This window comes from Diplotaxodon limnothrissa, linkage group LG23, assembly GCF_057381915.1.
Source record: "Diplotaxodon limnothrissa isolate DT_005_m linkage group LG23, D_limnothrissa_male_GT1.1, whole genome shotgun sequence".
Lineage (NCBI taxonomy): Eukaryota > Metazoa > Chordata > Actinopteri > Cichliformes > Cichlidae > Diplotaxodon > Diplotaxodon limnothrissa.
This window is the reverse complement of record NC_140617.1, coordinates 8,618,767-8,635,738: the sequence shown is the minus strand read 5'-3', so window position 1 is coordinate 8,635,738 and position 16,972 is coordinate 8,618,767. Positions and strand designations below refer to the sequence as shown.

Below are 16,972 nucleotides of genomic sequence, written 5' to 3'. Positions count from 1 at the left end.
CAGTGCCTTTAATACCATCCGGCCCTGTATGCTTCAAGAAAAACTGAACAGGATGGAGGTGGACCCCTGCCTGGTGGCTTGGATCTCCGACTACCTCACCGACAGACCACAGTACGTCAGGCTGAAGGACATCACGTCTGACACAGTGGTCAGCAGCACAGGAGCACCACAGGGAACTGTGCTGTCCCCTCTTCTCTTCACCCTGTACACCTCTGACTTCTGCTACAACTCTGAATTATGCCACATTCAGAAGTTTGCAGACGACACAGCCATCATGGGGTGTATCTGGGATGATCAGGAAGAGGAGTACAGAAGTCTGGTGAGGAACTTTGTCGCATGGAGTCACACAAACCACCTGCAACTCAACACCTCAAAGACTAAGGAACTGGTTGTGGACTTCGGGAGGTCTAGAGCAGGTCCACTGCCGGTTCAGATAGAGGGGGAGGAGGTGGAGGTGGTCAACAAGTACAAGTACCTCGGGCTGTGGGTGGACAATAAACTGGACTGGTCATGCAACACAGAGCACCTGTATAAAAAAGCCCAAAGCCGACTGTACTTCCTCAGGAGGCTGAGGTCTTTTAACATCTGCAGGAAGCTCCTGAGGATGTTTTACCAGTCAGTGGTTGCTGGAGTACTTTTCTATGCTGTGGTGTGCTGGGGGAGCAGCACAGCAAAGAAGGACTCATCCAGGCTGGAGAAACTGATCAGGAGGGCTAGCTCTGTGGTCGGCATGAAGCTGGACACTCTGGTGACAGTGGCAGAGAAAAGGACATTAAAGAAACTGATGGACATTATGGACAATGCCAGGCATCCTCTGCACACGGCCATTAACAACCAGAAGAGTCTGTTCAGTGACAGGTTGCTTCTCCCAAAGACAAGAACTAACAGACTTAAAAACTCCTTTGTCCCACACGCCATCAGACTGTTTAACTCCTCTCTGGAGGGGAGAGGGAGGGGAAACAGGAGGACAAAGGAGGGAACAACTAAGCTGTAGTGCCTCTTCACCTCACTGTGCAATACCTTTTGTGCAATACTTTTGTAAATAGTCAACGGTGCAATAGACTCAATACTTGAAATGTGCAATTCACTTGTATTTTTATTTTTATTCCTATTTATTCTATTTATCCCCTTCGTATATTTTATTTATATTGTCTCTGTATTTATATATATATATGTGTGTGTGTATAACTCTGTAACTTCTGTCGGTGCTGTGCTTTTTTGGAAATCGAATTTCCCAGAGGAACCCACCCGAGGGATTAATAAAGTTCTATCTTATCTCTTATCTTATCTTATAAGAAGGTGTCTCATTACCAAGGTGTCACACAAAAAAATCTCATGATGGGTAAAACAAATGAGCTCTCTCAAGACCTTTGCAACTTATTGTTGCAAAACATACTGAGGGCATTGGTTACAGAAGAAACTTTCTAAACTACTAAAGGTTCCAATGAGCAAGGAAGTGGAAAGAACATCATTTCACCATAAACATACCATGAATCAACTATGACCAGGTGCTCCCTGCAAAATTTCAGACAGAGGAGTAAAAAGAATTATCAGTCGAGTTGTCCAAGAGTTACAGAAAGACCTGGAAACAGCAGGTGTAATTGTTTTCAAGAAAACTATAAGTAACACACTCAACCAAAACATTTTACCTCCAACACTGGTTGAAAAAGAGTACGGCGCACGCACACACACACACACACACACACACACACACACACACACACACACACACACACACACACACACACACACACACACACACACACACACACACACACACACACTTTGTCCACCACTACTGACATTAATGGCAGTGGAAAAACTTCTGCAACCAACTTTACTATAATTTAATGGAGTGTCTCTCACAATAGCGTCCAATATGACCAAAGAGCTGAGTCAGAACCTCTCTGGCACAGTCTTAAGACAAACTGAATATGATAAGCTTTATAAATGAGATTTATTGCAGAGTTTCTGTGTTGGAAAAGATTATAGTTCGATAGGTGTATCTAACTGGCAACACAGCCTGGCTTAAGGACTGTGTTTTTCTAAACTCAGTCATGTTAAAAATTGCTTTATTTCATTAATGCATTATGACATATTTCACCAAATGTGTCTAGCAAAAGTTTTGCCTGCTCAACAAAGTAAGGGAAAAAACAGAGACAGCCAACTGCAGACTGGAGTCATGCAAACTTGCAAAAATAAAAATTGGATTCTGCAGTTTAACCTCTGTACTGTTATGCTTTAGACAGGATGTGGAGAAGTGGTTAGTGCAGTGTGAACGAGGACATCTGAACTTCAGATCCTCACGGCCAGATGTGCAGTATGTGCTTAATGTGTCATTTGACTAAATGCTTTATTTTTTTCCTATGATCGTATCCTCATACTCACAATCAGCAACTAAAAAGGCAGATGCTTTTGACAATTTTAACACCAACATGACCACCTAAACAGAACACAAAATCATCAAATCATAAAAAGGTATGAATTATTATGCCGCACAAGCACAGAACATAAAACTTGTTGCTGTCACTGGCACCCGTCGTGCAGACATCTCTGCTGTGTTACGACCCACGGTGCTAAAAGCTCAGAGAGATCACAACTGCACACATGAAAGACACAGCATCTTAAATAACTCAGAACAAAAGCAAAACAACAAAACAGTAGGGTGGAGAAGATGGAGACTTATAGCTGGAGATTGTGAGAAGGGGGAATGTATATAAGCAGTCCTCTCCTCCTCCTCGGGCCCCTTCATCCCTCCCCCCGCTCATAATTAGCGGTTCGGCGTCGCTGCTCGTTTTGGGTTACTTTTATTCCTTGCACCATTTCCATGAAAACAGCAGTGGGACAAACAGACCCACATGTGTCTCTAAATGCAGCGAGAACAATAGTAGACAAAAAGTGGGGTGTATGAGTTCACTCCAGATGAAAGCTAGAGTGGGAAAACACAGGAATTAGTGAGGTTTTCGCTCACATGTTTTCAAATTGAGTTCTCGTATTGGATAAAATGCAGCGTGGAGGGCTGGAACAGCTTAATTTTGGCCTTGGTTGGTATACACCATGACAGTTAGTGGAAACTTTTCAAGAACGCTCTGCAGGCATTGTGAAATGCACTGTTGTCCAATAGCCAACATGTTTTAGTTATTTCTGCAAATTCAATGCATTTATGTAATGTGTAGCTCATTTAAAATACTTCTACTTACCTTTGTGTCACTTGTATCTAGCAGCTATTTGGGCAGTGGTTTCCATTTGTCATAATTCTACTAAACATATCCAGTGTTTTGGCAAATGTTCTAAGGCATTTCAAACAAATTCATTAACAAATATTTCATCAGCGTGTACTTCTTCAAGTTGGCCATTCTGGTTCCAGTGTCTTACAGGCTGTTTCAGCACATGGCTACAGTTCTTTTTTACTGCAGGACCAGATACTCCCCTTCTACTCCAGATAAAAACCAAGATATCGTCAGACACATTTGTACGAATGAAGTCCAATTGTTTAAAAAATTGAAAAATAAAGGGTTAGAGGTGGAAAAAGATGGACACTTGGATGAAACAGAATATCTAAACTAAGAAAGAAAACACTAATAATATGGAATGAGGGGAAAGGAGGACATTTAACCATCACCAGATTCCACTCCAGCAGAGAGCCTGGGGGGTATTTCCCTATTCTTTGCACCCCTATGTCAATCATGTTACAAGGCAAGCAGAGAGATTGTTTCCCTCCACAGATGAGTTTCATTTCTAGCTCATACAAGATCAGTCCAAGAACAACAAAAGGCAACCTTCCTAAACACACGCACGCACACACACACACAGAAGGGAAGCTGTGCAGCATGCAGTTTTTCATCTCCATAGCGCCTAACAAATGCAAATACCAGCTCAATTTGAAAGCTGAGCTCTAAACCAGACACAGCAAGTGTTGTCACAACCTATAAACACTGAACCATTTAAAGTTGGAGAGGACTGGGTTCTGTACGCTCTGGCTGCTCAAATCAAACTAAATGCCCACTTCTAAAGAACAGGCTCGCACAACACTGAGATGACGCTGGACTTAATCAAATCAACAAATAAAGCCTTCCTCTAGAGTCAGAGGTCTCTGTAACATCACACAGGTCGTTTGTGCTCTTATTGCTAACATGACATATCTATTTGACACGTTAGTTTCCAAACACAGTCAGAGGTGGAAACCCTCTCTTGGTTCATAATAAAGACAAGTCTGACCCTGTCACAGATACACGTATGAAATGAATCGGTGAACTTCACCTGACCATCCACTCAAACCATTTGGATCCAAACCTTTCAGCTTTGCATTACACATGGAGCAGTGCCTGGGGAGGTATAAGTAATTAATGACAGAGCAGGGATGGCAACAGTCTGTCTCTGATTGACCTGGTTTGACCCTCACCGCTTAGTTGCCATAGTGATTGGTCAGTCTCGTTCCCTATGGGTGACTGGGCAATTCCCTGGGGCCACAAGGTAGCCCACAGAACGGGCATGAGGTAACAAAGTGTTGGGGGCAGAGGAAAGAAAATTGTGCAGACTGGCGTCTCACAATTACACTCTGAAACAAAGAGAGGTTCTAGTCGAGAAGGTGGGCAACATCATTTCAAGGGCCACACTGGCTAAGAAAAAGTGAAGGACCACATAATGGAAATGTGAACTGAAACATGACAACCATAATGCTGAGTACTGTTAAGCTCCATGAATTTCAATGCATGTTAATTTAGGCTGAATATATATTATATATTACAATATAATAGGGCAGCAGCACTATAATAAGTTGGTTAGCACATTGCCCTATAAAAAGAAGGTCCTAAATTTGACTCCATCATCTGACGGGGGCCTTTCTGTATGGAGTCTGCATCTCCCAGTGTTTGTGCGGGTTCTCTCTGGGTATTCTAGCTTCCTCCCACAGTCCAAAGACACGCACTTAGTTGGATTAGGTTGTCGGTCCCTCTGTGTTAGCTCTATGTCAGATTGGCAACCTGTCCAGAGTGTGCAGGTATCAGATTTAATTGTTAAGCTAACTTAAACTCTAATATAACTGCAGTAACAGACTTGGATATGCAACAAATCTGACAAGTTCATTTTTATGCATTTATTTACAGTTTGTTATCGATAATCCCTTTAATAGAATGAATGACATCATAGTGTGATACTATACAACCTGAAACATCCTAAAACTACATCACATTTGTTATTTGACTTAAGTTACTGTATCTACAGCTGATTTGTGGCTTATTAAGACATTGACATGGCTTGCAACTACAGAACACATTAATTCGCCTTCATTCCTTTTTGCTTGTTTGAAAATTAATGTAGCCAGGGTAACATTAACCCCTGGCTAATATCCTATAATAAAGTCTCAAGTTGAGTATTTATGCTGTGGCCATCTTGGTGCATGAAACACGACGTGATGGGATGATCTACACTCTTTGGTTGATGACTTGTGATTGATGAGTTGTTAGCTAATGATCATATCCTGGATGATCCTCCATTATGTCTCTAATAATTACTATAATTGTTTGCTATCATACATCCTTTATACTGTCTTAATACAGTCTTTGATTCTAATAAGATATTTATAAGCAATCTCACAAACTTGTGTCATTAAGCCTTTTGGGAGCAACTGGTCACATCTCTTTGCAAATTCATCACAATCTGTCTTAATGTCAATGTTAAAATACACAGCACAGAGCAGGCATGTTTACCCATTACCTGTGATCTGTAACACGTCATTACAGAAGAAGAATGCCAGACACTTAAGTAGAGGCATTTAGGCAGTGGTACAGATTCAGTTATTCACCTTGAGTTTTATTAATGTCTCTGGCTTTTATTGATTATGTTTCATGTTGTTTTCTTTTCCTTTTATGATACTGAGGGTGCGATTGAGATGGTAATGTGTAATTTACCCATGTTTGTCCTGGGCCTTGATTTTTATCACGACCAAAGTGGGAAGATTGTGTTTGTTTAATGGCTCACAAGTCAGAGCATTCACCTTTACTGAACTTATGCACAAGCCTGCATGATTAAAGACAAGCTGAGAATGCAAGAACTAGCAGTGAGGTTTATCGTCCGATTGCTGATATGCTTTTTCCCATTAACTGACCAATAACAATAAATCTTCAATCTGATTAAACTCTTTCATCTACTTTTAGTTAAACAGTATCCAAAGAGGACAGTCAAAGGTCCTGGAATGTTCTTCTGTCTCTATTTCAAATAAGAGAAATTAACACAAAGACGTATGTCCTGTGGGCTCTGACCTTCCCTGGCCTGTGCTCAGCAGGTAGTGACAAATGACCTGATAGTAAATCTGTCCTGAGGTGGAGCTTTTCTACAGCGAACACAGAGCCTGTTTGTGACAACAGGAAGTTGAGACAATCTCACCAGAATAAGCACATTAAGGGATGCACACGCATGAATGGTTGCACGCACACATAGCTGTGCACACACGCACCTGCTTACAAGAACATCTGGATATAGTTTCAGATGCACAAAACCATGGGAAAAAAAATGGAACACCAACAATGAGCAGTGACACGTAAAACTGAAGGCAGAGTCTGTGTGCCAGTCTCAGGAATATAAAGGTACGATGCGGTTCGTTGCTCGGATCCATCTGGGACAGTGGGTCATTGTTGGGCCTCTTGCAAACCCCCGCCATCTTCCCTAATGGTCAGCTTTTTCTACGGTCTTCCCTGTTAACAATCCAAGGATGAATGCTGTGTATTGTGGGATTTTTCCCAGTCTGTGGTGTCTTTTTGGAGCATGCTCAAATGAAGTCTGACGCCAGAAGGCCAAGTCAGCAGACCACACTAACCTGATTCACCACGGATGGAGAGTGTTAGTGGAAGCTTTATGAGCCCCCCCCCTTACCTTCTGATCATGTTCCCTAGACCACCTCACCTAAACACTGCAAGATGACAGTGCACCTCAGCACAACAAATTTCGGGAATATCAAAAGTGTGCCTAAGTGGAGAGAGCAGTGTAAATGATCTTCAAGAAAGATCAACGATTTCAGCGCGATGAAAGTTTGGTCTGAGCAAGGGTGAGAAAAACGAGTTTCCTTTGGCCAACGCTGTGAAAAACATTCTGCAGAAACCTCAAAACACACACACTCGTGGGGGAAAAAACTCAAGGCCACATGAAAAATCCTCCTGACATGAAGGGCTTTGAGTCTGCAGTTTAACAGGCGCAGTAAACAATAGAAACCAGAACAAAAGATATCCGCAGATGTACATATGTGACAGTGCAACTCTGCCTCGATACAGAGCGAGGGGCGCTTTAAGTAGAAGAGAAAATGTTCAGTATATCAAAACCTTATGAGACCATCTTATTCCCCACCTTTAAATTTTAGAGCGCTGCAGCGTTGTAATTCTACAGCTATTAACATCAAAGCAATAAAATTTCAGTTCAGTGGGCTGAGATATAGATTTAGTAGAAAGACGTAGAGCACTTAAAACGCAGCACATGCAAATGACTATTGAGCTGTGAAGTGAATGCAGCAAGGCCTAATATGAAGCAACTTGATTGAGCCTTCCTGTGTTACTTGATTTTCCAGGGGAGGCACAAACTGAACACAATTATAGCCAGCAGGATGGCGAGGCGATTAAGGATAAGTAATGCAGAAAGCCGGGTGAGTCAAGCACCTATCTGTCTGAAAGAAGAGAGGTAATGATAACAGGAAGTGAGATGAGTTGATTTTGCCCTCTGGCCTACCAACCCATCACCTCTGCTAAAAAGCCCCCCCCCCCTCTATAAACAGACCTCTCTCTGCCTATTAAACAGATAGTACATTAAGGCTGAGCTGTGCAGAACAATGTAAACACAGCCGTCTCAGGATACTGGTGCTGGGAAGGGGGGGGGGGGGGGGGGGGGGGGGTGTTGGCTTGACATGGGGGCTATTCCTGGGTCTTCCTGGGAGTGATCATCATTGCTCTTCCCCCTTACTATAATCCTTTCCAACTAAACACAGGAAGGAAGAGATAGGTAAATAACTTGATCTTCCGATAAACTAATTTCTTTCCCACTCTACATTTTTATAAAGCTTGTTATGCTTGAAAATACAGAGGCGTGGACTTTAGTGGAGTACAGGAGTTCACATGGGCCATGTGAGCTTATGCTGTAGTGAGCCATATGTTTGTGGAACGCATCACAGAGAAACAGTAATCCTGCTCAAGACATATTTAAAAGGAAGCCTGATGAAGTTATAGAAAACAATGGGTAAGGAAACAGGAGCTGAGAGACAAAGAGTCCACTTTGTAGAGAAACAGACAGGAGTTGATCCTGAACCTCCTGTGGTTTCTTCTGTGAGCAAATCTGCATTGCTCCAGGGCTAACAAACTCACAGAGAGGATAATACACGGGCTGGATGAGGGAGAATGTGGTACAGAAAGTGGATGGATGGGGAGACGGTCAGTCCAGGTCAGTACAGATGTGAGGCTGTTAAACAGTAGGGAACTAGAGGAGGTCAATGGTGGACATCTCAGGGCAGCACCCCGAAGTCATTCACACCCCTTTGTTACAATCTGGAGGAAAACAGAGAAAACAGCAGGGACACAGTGGTGACAGAACATAAGGGGGAATGTCTGGGATGTGGGGATAGTCTCCATACCCTGGGGAAAGGCCAATTACAGGCTTAAAGCCTCCTGCCTGTCTCTGGCATGCAGCTCAGATAAGATGAAAGTTACTTGGGACCAATATCAACATTTTTCCCCTCTGTCACCATAAGAAATGATGCAATCCAGATGTTGCATATATAACTGCATGAGCATACGTATTGTGGGTGCACTTTCTTACAGCTTTATATAAAAGGAGATGACATGGGTTTTTATTGTCAAACTACTAACATACTGCAGACCTGCAGGTTTGATTCTCTGCAGATCATTGTACATCCAAGAGTGTCAAGGGATAAAGGTTGAGGGTCACGAGTCTTTAGGGCAGAGCCCACTGACACTGTCCTGGGGGTTATTAATGGAGTGTTAGGGTCACCAGGCTCCACCCTGGCTATATAATAATTTATAACACAGACGTCACCAAATGCATAAACAAATAATAATAAAAAAAAAACTATTCTGGACTTATCTTGATGAATTAACCATGCCTCATGGTGAACTGTAGGTTTTCAGTGTGCTTGCAGAATAATTTGTGGACGATTACGAAAGAGGGTCTCACAGGTTGGGCATTTTTAACTAAATTGTTTCTGTGGAAATATTGCACAAAAGCCCCATTTAAACAGATTTTAGGATAAGACTGATTCAACACTCTGTCAGCTCAAAAGACCCAACTAGGGAGCAGCTGCAATCAAAAAGTAGCCTTTTATGTAATTTTTCCTGAAATTTGCAGGTCAAACTCTCTGTCTAATCTTGATGACAGAAAATAATTACACTTCATCCTGGTGGTTAGCACTGTTGCCTCACAGCTAGAAGGTCCTGAGTTCAATTCCACCATCAGGCCAGGGTCTTTCTGTGTGGAGTTTGCATGTTCTCCCCGTGTTTGCGTGGGTTCTCCCCAGGTACTCCGGCTTCCTCCCACAGTCCAAAGACATGCAGTTAGTGGGGTTAGGTTAATTGGAAACACTAAATTGCCCATAGGTGTGAATGTGGGAGTGAATGTGAGTGCGACTGGTTGTCTCCTGTCTATGTGTTAGCCCTGTGACAGACTGGCGACCTTATGACAGCTGGGATAGGCTCCAGCGCCCCCCACGACCCTGAAAAAGGACAAGTGGAAGCGAATGGATGGATGGATTTTTTTCCAAATGATTTTGATAAAGAAAATGAAGGCTGACATCCCACTGAGGCACATACACTGACACTCACACCTGAGACTGAAGTCAGTATGGTGGGAATGGTGCAACTTGTGAGGGATATCTAGTATTAAGTCGGACCAATTCAGTTCATATTTGTAGTTGCTCAGATCCTGCCAACAAAAACCAACAGATACTTACATTTTCAATCTTATCTGAACTAATGAAATAATGGGGGTTATTTATTTTTTTTCATATCCTGTACATAGAAGAGGTTTTACAATGTTATCTATCTGCCATAAAGTAATGTTAAGGGTACTGGTTTTGGATTCATAGCTCAGTTTTAGTCATATAAACACCATTTCAGACTACAACACAAACATGCAGCTAAAGCAGAGACAGCGATAAGAACCAGGCAACCAGTTTGAGTTACCCTTGGGAGATGGGGACATACAGCCGAGTGCAGCTTTCTGTCTGAGCAGCGCTGTGACCAGCAATAACTCTGAGTTTGAATGTTTGCAGAGGCATGCCCTGGTAATCCCAGCAGAGTAAAGCAACAGGCCGGGGTGAAAGAGGTTAGCTCCTCTCTATTGCACTGCTGTCATCACTTCCAAGTTCAGTGATGTGACAGACTAATCAACAGTAGGCTGGACAGCACGCTATATAGAGACACTACGTACCTTAATAAAAATCGGTCTTTTAAAAAAATGAACTTGCAAAGTCTACTCTCCGTGGGAGGGATGTACAGTAGAATTGTGCATGTTTAGTTTGGGAAGGCTGAGGTCCTGGCTGGGATGGTGATGGGAAGGTAAAGCAGTGAGTGTTCCTGGAAGTGGTGAAAGAGTGAGTCTGTTGAGTTTTGCCTTAGCTGCCCCACCCCTTCTAGCTTGCCTAGTACTACACATTCTGTGGACTGGAGAGCCTCCAAGCCTGTTCAATCTGAACCATTCAGATGAAACCCCAGTCTTATGTCAGACAGCCAGGGCCAAGAACAGTGAGGGAGGTATAAGAGCAGGCAGGGTGGCACTGCCAGCCAAGATGATATCTAGCTCACACACACGTAACAACTCTATTAAGGAGGTAATAAATCTGGTGGCAGTATAAATACTAAGTATCACACTAACCACATTTATTTCACAGTCCCACTAACATGCTGACCTCCAAAACCACATCTGTACCCTTTTCTGATTAACCTCCAAGCAGCAAGACCCTCACAAGTACTCAAGCATGACCGGACCAGAACACTATTCTACAGCAGCTCAGGTCACATAGTGGATATTACGCAGCATCTTACACGACGTGTGTTTTTGAACCTTTATTTCACCAGAAATTGATATATTTGAGATATTAGAATCTCTTTTGTGTGCTTCTGTGTTTGTAGCCAACTTTTGGGAAAGGCATGAACTAGGCTAGGCCTTGAACTCATTGGTCCTTTGCCTCAGTTCGGTCACTGCCCATCCAAAGCCCCAGTGAACCACAGAGGTGTTGGCCTGAATGAAGTCACACTGTCCACCAGCAATGGAGCGTCCAGCTCTGGTCGGTCATACCCACAGCAGCCCTCACACACTCAGGCAGAGCAAACACATCCAGACTGCCAGGCAGAGCTGAAAGGCATTTCATCCCGCCATTTTATAGAGTAATTAACTTCTCTCTGACCATGTTGAGCAGAGGGGGAAAAAACGGACTCATACGAAGATTAAATAAACAGAGGGGGCACAGAGGACACACAACTCATTTCCCTTAATTCCTCAATAAAACTCAAGCCAGTTTTGATTGCAAACAACCCTCAAATCGCGCTCAAGGCCTGCTTGTGAGATTTGACTCTTGAAGAATGCAATTTTGAACTTGGGGCAAGTGCCACGTATCCTACACTGTTATTAACATAGTCACCATCAGCTTAATGAGACACAGTCACTTTAATGAAGTTAGTTCTCATAAGATACAACTAAAACTAAAAAAAAGTGTGGTGAGAAATTATCCAGGTATAGCATACAACCATGGGGCAGTGGATCAAAGTGGGTTCATGAAGTAAATGGATATTGGAACAGTAAGCCCTAAAGTCTTCTTCCTTTATTAAGTAAAACAGGGATGGCCCCAGCTGAGGATGAAGGTTTATGAGGTTGTTTTCAAATTCTAATTTGGCATGGGGCATGGCTAAGAGCTTGTTTTGTTTTTCCGTGCTTTAGTTTAATAAGTTCCTAAATACTCGGCTGTCTTACTGCTTGCTTTACAGCTTCAGGAGTATAGAGCGACTCAATGAAAATACCAAGGTAAGAGAAGCAGGAAATGGCTTTGTATTAGTGAGCTCATAGCTTGGCGCCATTAAGATTGTGTGTTAGAAAGTACAGAACATGTACTAATCACTGCTGTGGAGGTGAATGAGTGATGACTGACTGTGCTCTTATTTTTGATTTATTCGTTATACTCCGCCTCCTTCCCCCGACTTATCCTGCGACCTTTAAAAGCTCAAAGACACATGTACATGTGCCTCCACCATAAAAGACCTCCTGTAGATTCAAAGGCTCTACACGAAATCATGGCAATCTAGTGTTTTCTCCGTGTTTACTTGAACGGAATGTTTTCCCTACAAGCAAAACTGACCTTGTTTATGACAGAGAGGAATCTGTTTTTTCCTGTTGCTGTCAGTTTAACACAACATTCTTGCCACCATCTTGCTAACCACAAACACACACCTACCTCCTGTGCACTGGTAATAACATATTTACTAACAGGAGCGATGTTAATTAAAAATGCTAGCGAATATGCAGTTTTCCAGTTTAGTTAAAACTATCAGTGTCGCTTTATTTCAAGTTATTATCTAACATCGATATGTGTTGTTGACGTTATTTCAGTCACACTTCTCACACTCTAAAAGAAAACTACTTTCATTTGAAGTAGGCTACTGTGTTGCAGTTGAAGAGCTCAAAAATGTGTCAATCTGTCATAGGTGGTATCGCATTTTTAAGATGTTCACATCTCATTTAAAAAGGAAAACATCAAGTTTTCATCGGCTCTAGCACATATGGATAATAAGGCCGTGTAAGATGAGCGCGCACCTGCAGCAGCAGCCTCTCGAAGGCCAGACAGGAATCCCAGCGAGGCAGGCTTGGGTGTCGGAGAGTCTGGGCCGTGGCCAGGCCCAGCTGAAGCACCCCACAGTGACTCTCTAGCGCCCCTCTACTGCTCCGGAACAGCTGGATGTAGGAGCACAGCTGTTCGGGGGTCACACGGCCTGAAAGGAGGGAAGATGATACAGTTATCATCTAGCGAGCAATTTGGAGCCGTAAGAAATTAATCAATCAAAATCTGGCAAAGATCGTTGTATACAGTGCAATCAGAAGGTTTACAGACGCCTTGACTTTTCCCACACGTTTTACAGCCTTAGGATGAAATTGTTCAAAATTAATTTCATCCAAACCTAACGACAAAGTGAAAACAGAATTGTTGAAAGGTTTGCCAATTCATTAAAAAGAAAAATCTGAAATATTACATTGACATAAGTATTCAGAGCGCTTGCTGTATTTGGCTCAGGAGCCTCAGAACATGAAGTTATCAACTTTGATCGAATTCCCTCCTTCCTGATGTTTTAGGTGGAAGGAAGGAGACCTAAACCTGGTGGTTACTCACACTGAGCTACAAAGATTTGGGGTGAAGATGGGAGAAACTTTCGAAAGGGCAACTACCTTTGAAGCACTAAACTTTATGGCAGAGTGGACCCTCTACTCAGTAAAAGATGCGTCAAAGCTGGATTGTATTTTACAATAAAAAGGAATGAAAGGAATCCCACACTCTAAGCAACAAAACTTTGGAGCCCCGTGGTTATCGGTTTTTAGGGCGTAAAAACCCCCCAACATTCCACCATTTATAAAATCTCCTTGTCTTTATCATGAACCTCAAACTGAGACTTTGAATTCTAGCATTAGCCCACTTTCTTCTGGGTCACAACTACTATAAACCTTTCTGATGATGATTGATGATGATGACGATGACGACCATGAATTGGAGACACAATTTGTCATAAAATCATCCAAATCATTAAATACTGAGTCGAACTGAAGTTATGTCAACTAATTCCCATGAAAACATGAATGAAAACTTTAAGTTCTAGTTACTTTTTTTAAAAATTTAATTACTAAATGTTTTACTTTTATTTTAGTCAAAAGATACATACCAAATGTAACTGAAATACTGGAGTACTGATAAGCTTCAATTTTGAAATTCATCAACTTCTAAAAACTTAAGGCAGTTGGTTACCTTAATTTGTTTAAGTTCTGCTAACTTTTTTGGGTTTACAGTGTACAAACATATTCTATACATACAGCATTTTAAGAATTATATTAAGGGAAAATGATTAGACTATACAGTGGTCCCTCGCTATAACACGGTTCACCTTTCGCGGCCTCGCCGTTTCACTGATTTTTTTTAGTGCAATTTTGTTTTGCGTGCTTTTGTGTGTGTGTGTTTTCATTGTGTTCTGTGTCCTGATCGGCTGTAGACCATTGTCAATCAATCTCTTCTGTGCCATGTCTCCTGTCCAGTACAGAATGCGCTGGCCTTGTCAAATTTACATAAATCTTCGATTGCTAGCACTGTGACTCTGAAGTTGGTTTCATTCTATAATACTGGAGTTATTTTTCTACGAAGGTTTGAACTTTGAGAGTGTTTAAACAAGAGAGAAAAGTGTGAAAATGTTCATGCCTGTCTGAGAAAAGTGTATAAAGTGTGTAGTGAGAGGTTTTACAGCCTTAAAATATCTATAACAATTGTAAAAAATAATAATTTGCAGATTTCGCCTATTGCGGGTTATTTTTAGAACGTAACTCCCACACGATTAACGAGGGAACACTGCACACACATAGAAGGGAAGAGCCAAAAGCAGAAACAACAATAACATTTTACCAAGCATAACAGCATTAAAAAAAAAAAATCATACACTTATCTTGGGGCAGAGGGGAATGACTGAGACTAAAGTAGAGCATAACTTTATCTTAACAGGCAAAAACTCCACAGGGTGAGAGAAAGCAAACTGCACGGCTTGCGTGAGTGTTGCCGTGTGACAGTCACAAAGGAATATTCTCTATATGTGCTTGTTCCTCCATAGAGTTTCTGTGATTGTTGTTAGCCAGTGACTCATAAATGTTGCACTATGTAAGCATGTGTGTAGGTGCTTAAGCATGTCTACATATAGCTGAGGTGCAGCAACACTGACAAGAGGCACTGAACCCGTGTTGAGTATGACTAATAACTGTAAATCAGAAGTTTTCACTGATTATTTATAGAGGTAGCAGAAAGAGTCCAGACTCCTTTTACTGTTTAGGAACCTCTGAATCTCCCCTAACTTCTCCCATTTAAAGAGACAGGAAAAGCAGTGCAAAGGGTGTAAAGTCCAGGGGTGGTATGAAGCGCGGCTTAGAGGTATGAGAGGTTGTGTCAGGGGCTGGGATAGACAAAGGGCACACATTAACTTGCCATAAAGCCTACTTCTTTATGTTGATGTTCTGAACCAGCACCAGATGTGGGAGTATTTCCTGTTGGACTACATGGCCAGTGTTTTCTTTAGTGAGGCAAAACATATGACCAGAAGAGAAACAGACAGGCAGGATACAAACGAAACAGAAATCTAAAAAGACAGAACTAGAAATGCAAAAAGGCACATGTTAAACTGGACGACAAAATGTGTAGCTTTGTACTATTTTCAGGAGGGATACTTGGGAGAGCCACACAAAGCTGCTACCAAAGTTATATTCACAACAGCTAATCAGTAAACGCGACAGGAACATATATTTCCATATGTATGTGTTGGGAAACACCTTCTGAAATGAACTGAAGGACTGAGTGCACTGGGTGGCATTTAAAGACAAAACAGAGCAAGCGCCTCCGAAGGCGAATCAAGTTTCTTGTTGAATTTAAAGTATTTTTAAAGAATAAGCTCCAGTCCAGACAGAATACTGAAAAGCTCTTTTGTGAGCATATCCAGCCATAAAAATCCTGGCAGTATAACTAAAGTTCACAAAGCTTCATGTGCCAACCATAATTCAGCACAGAACCAGGGAATAATTTCACCCAGAATGGTATCCTGTAGGCTAAAGGTAATCGGAATTTACAGCTACAGCAGACCAGATGAGAATGAGAAAACGTAAAACATCGGAAAGAAACACGGAGAAAGTACTTTAGCCAAGAAAGCCTCACAAAAGCCTCCACTCCATTACACAATCAAACAGTCCTGGTTCAGGCTTAGCTCTTATCTGTGTCTCTAAACTTCCTTCAAAACAGTGCTATGATTCTTCAGGCATCCTGTTGCCAGATGCAAAATGAATCTGTTTTACGTTTTCTCATTGTCATCTGATCTGTCAGCTGAGCTCTCATTTTAACTACCATAGCTGCAGCAAAACAGAAGAACTGTTTTAAAACGAAATGTTTGCATCTGTAAATTTGAATGCATTTCAAGAACCGTGCATTCCTTTCTGGTGGTGACAAGCGCCAAGTATAGAAATATTTCCATTCAGTCTTCAGTGCATTGGGTGTGCATGGAATAAGAAGCGATTCAAAATAAATATAAATAACATCAGTACTTCAGAATGTCAGTTTTGTTAAGAAGAACCCTACATACATATGAATCAGCAGTACTGCAGTTTCTGTAGCTTTTCCACACAAGATGGTAGGGAAACCTGAACCTTTTGGACATTGCAAGAATCTTCTGGGTGCATTTATTGCAAAGTCAGCCATAAAGCAAATCACATTTTTAATCTCTTGCTATAAACATCTGGATCTTCTGCGCATTTTAGCCTGATGTGCAGAAGTGGCGATTGAGACTTGGCTATGATCAAAGTCTTCAACAATGTAAGAAGGGGCAAGGGCCAACAATGATTTAGTCCGGTTACTGGAAGAGGACTTGAGTTCTAGGTGCACAGGGTTACTCAGAGGGTAAGTGATGTCTGATGTCGGAGTGAAGCTGAGTGGTAGCCTGCCTCAGCAGCTGGACAGCCTCATAAGTAATTCTGTGTGGATGAGGACACAGGAAGGCTCAGAGATTTTTATTTATGCACTCCAAGAGGAGGAACATGTTGGAGCCTTTATCTGAGGATGTATGTTAGGGACCCTTTTAAGACTTTACTGTACATTAGAGCAGAGGCTACAAGTGGGCAGCTACACAGTCGCAGCACTTAGTGTCTTCAGTGTCTCTCCAAAAAAAGCTTTTATCTCTGGCTTTTCTTTAGTTCAAACTTAAAGTAA

At 42.0% G+C, this 16,972-nt stretch overlaps 1 protein-coding gene across 1 annotated transcript in view; it reads right to left on the bottom strand.

The window, feature by feature from the left end:
* scfd2 (sec1 family domain containing 2) overlaps positions 1-16,972 on the bottom strand; it is a 102,018-nt gene that overhangs the window by 69,520 nt on the left and 15,526 nt on the right. The window contains exon 4 of the mRNA XM_085347550.1: positions 12,796-12,971. Within this exon, the coding sequence (XP_085203676.1) occupies positions 12,796-12,971 (176 nt within the window). The remainder of the gene's footprint in view (positions 1-12,795; positions 12,972-16,972) is intronic.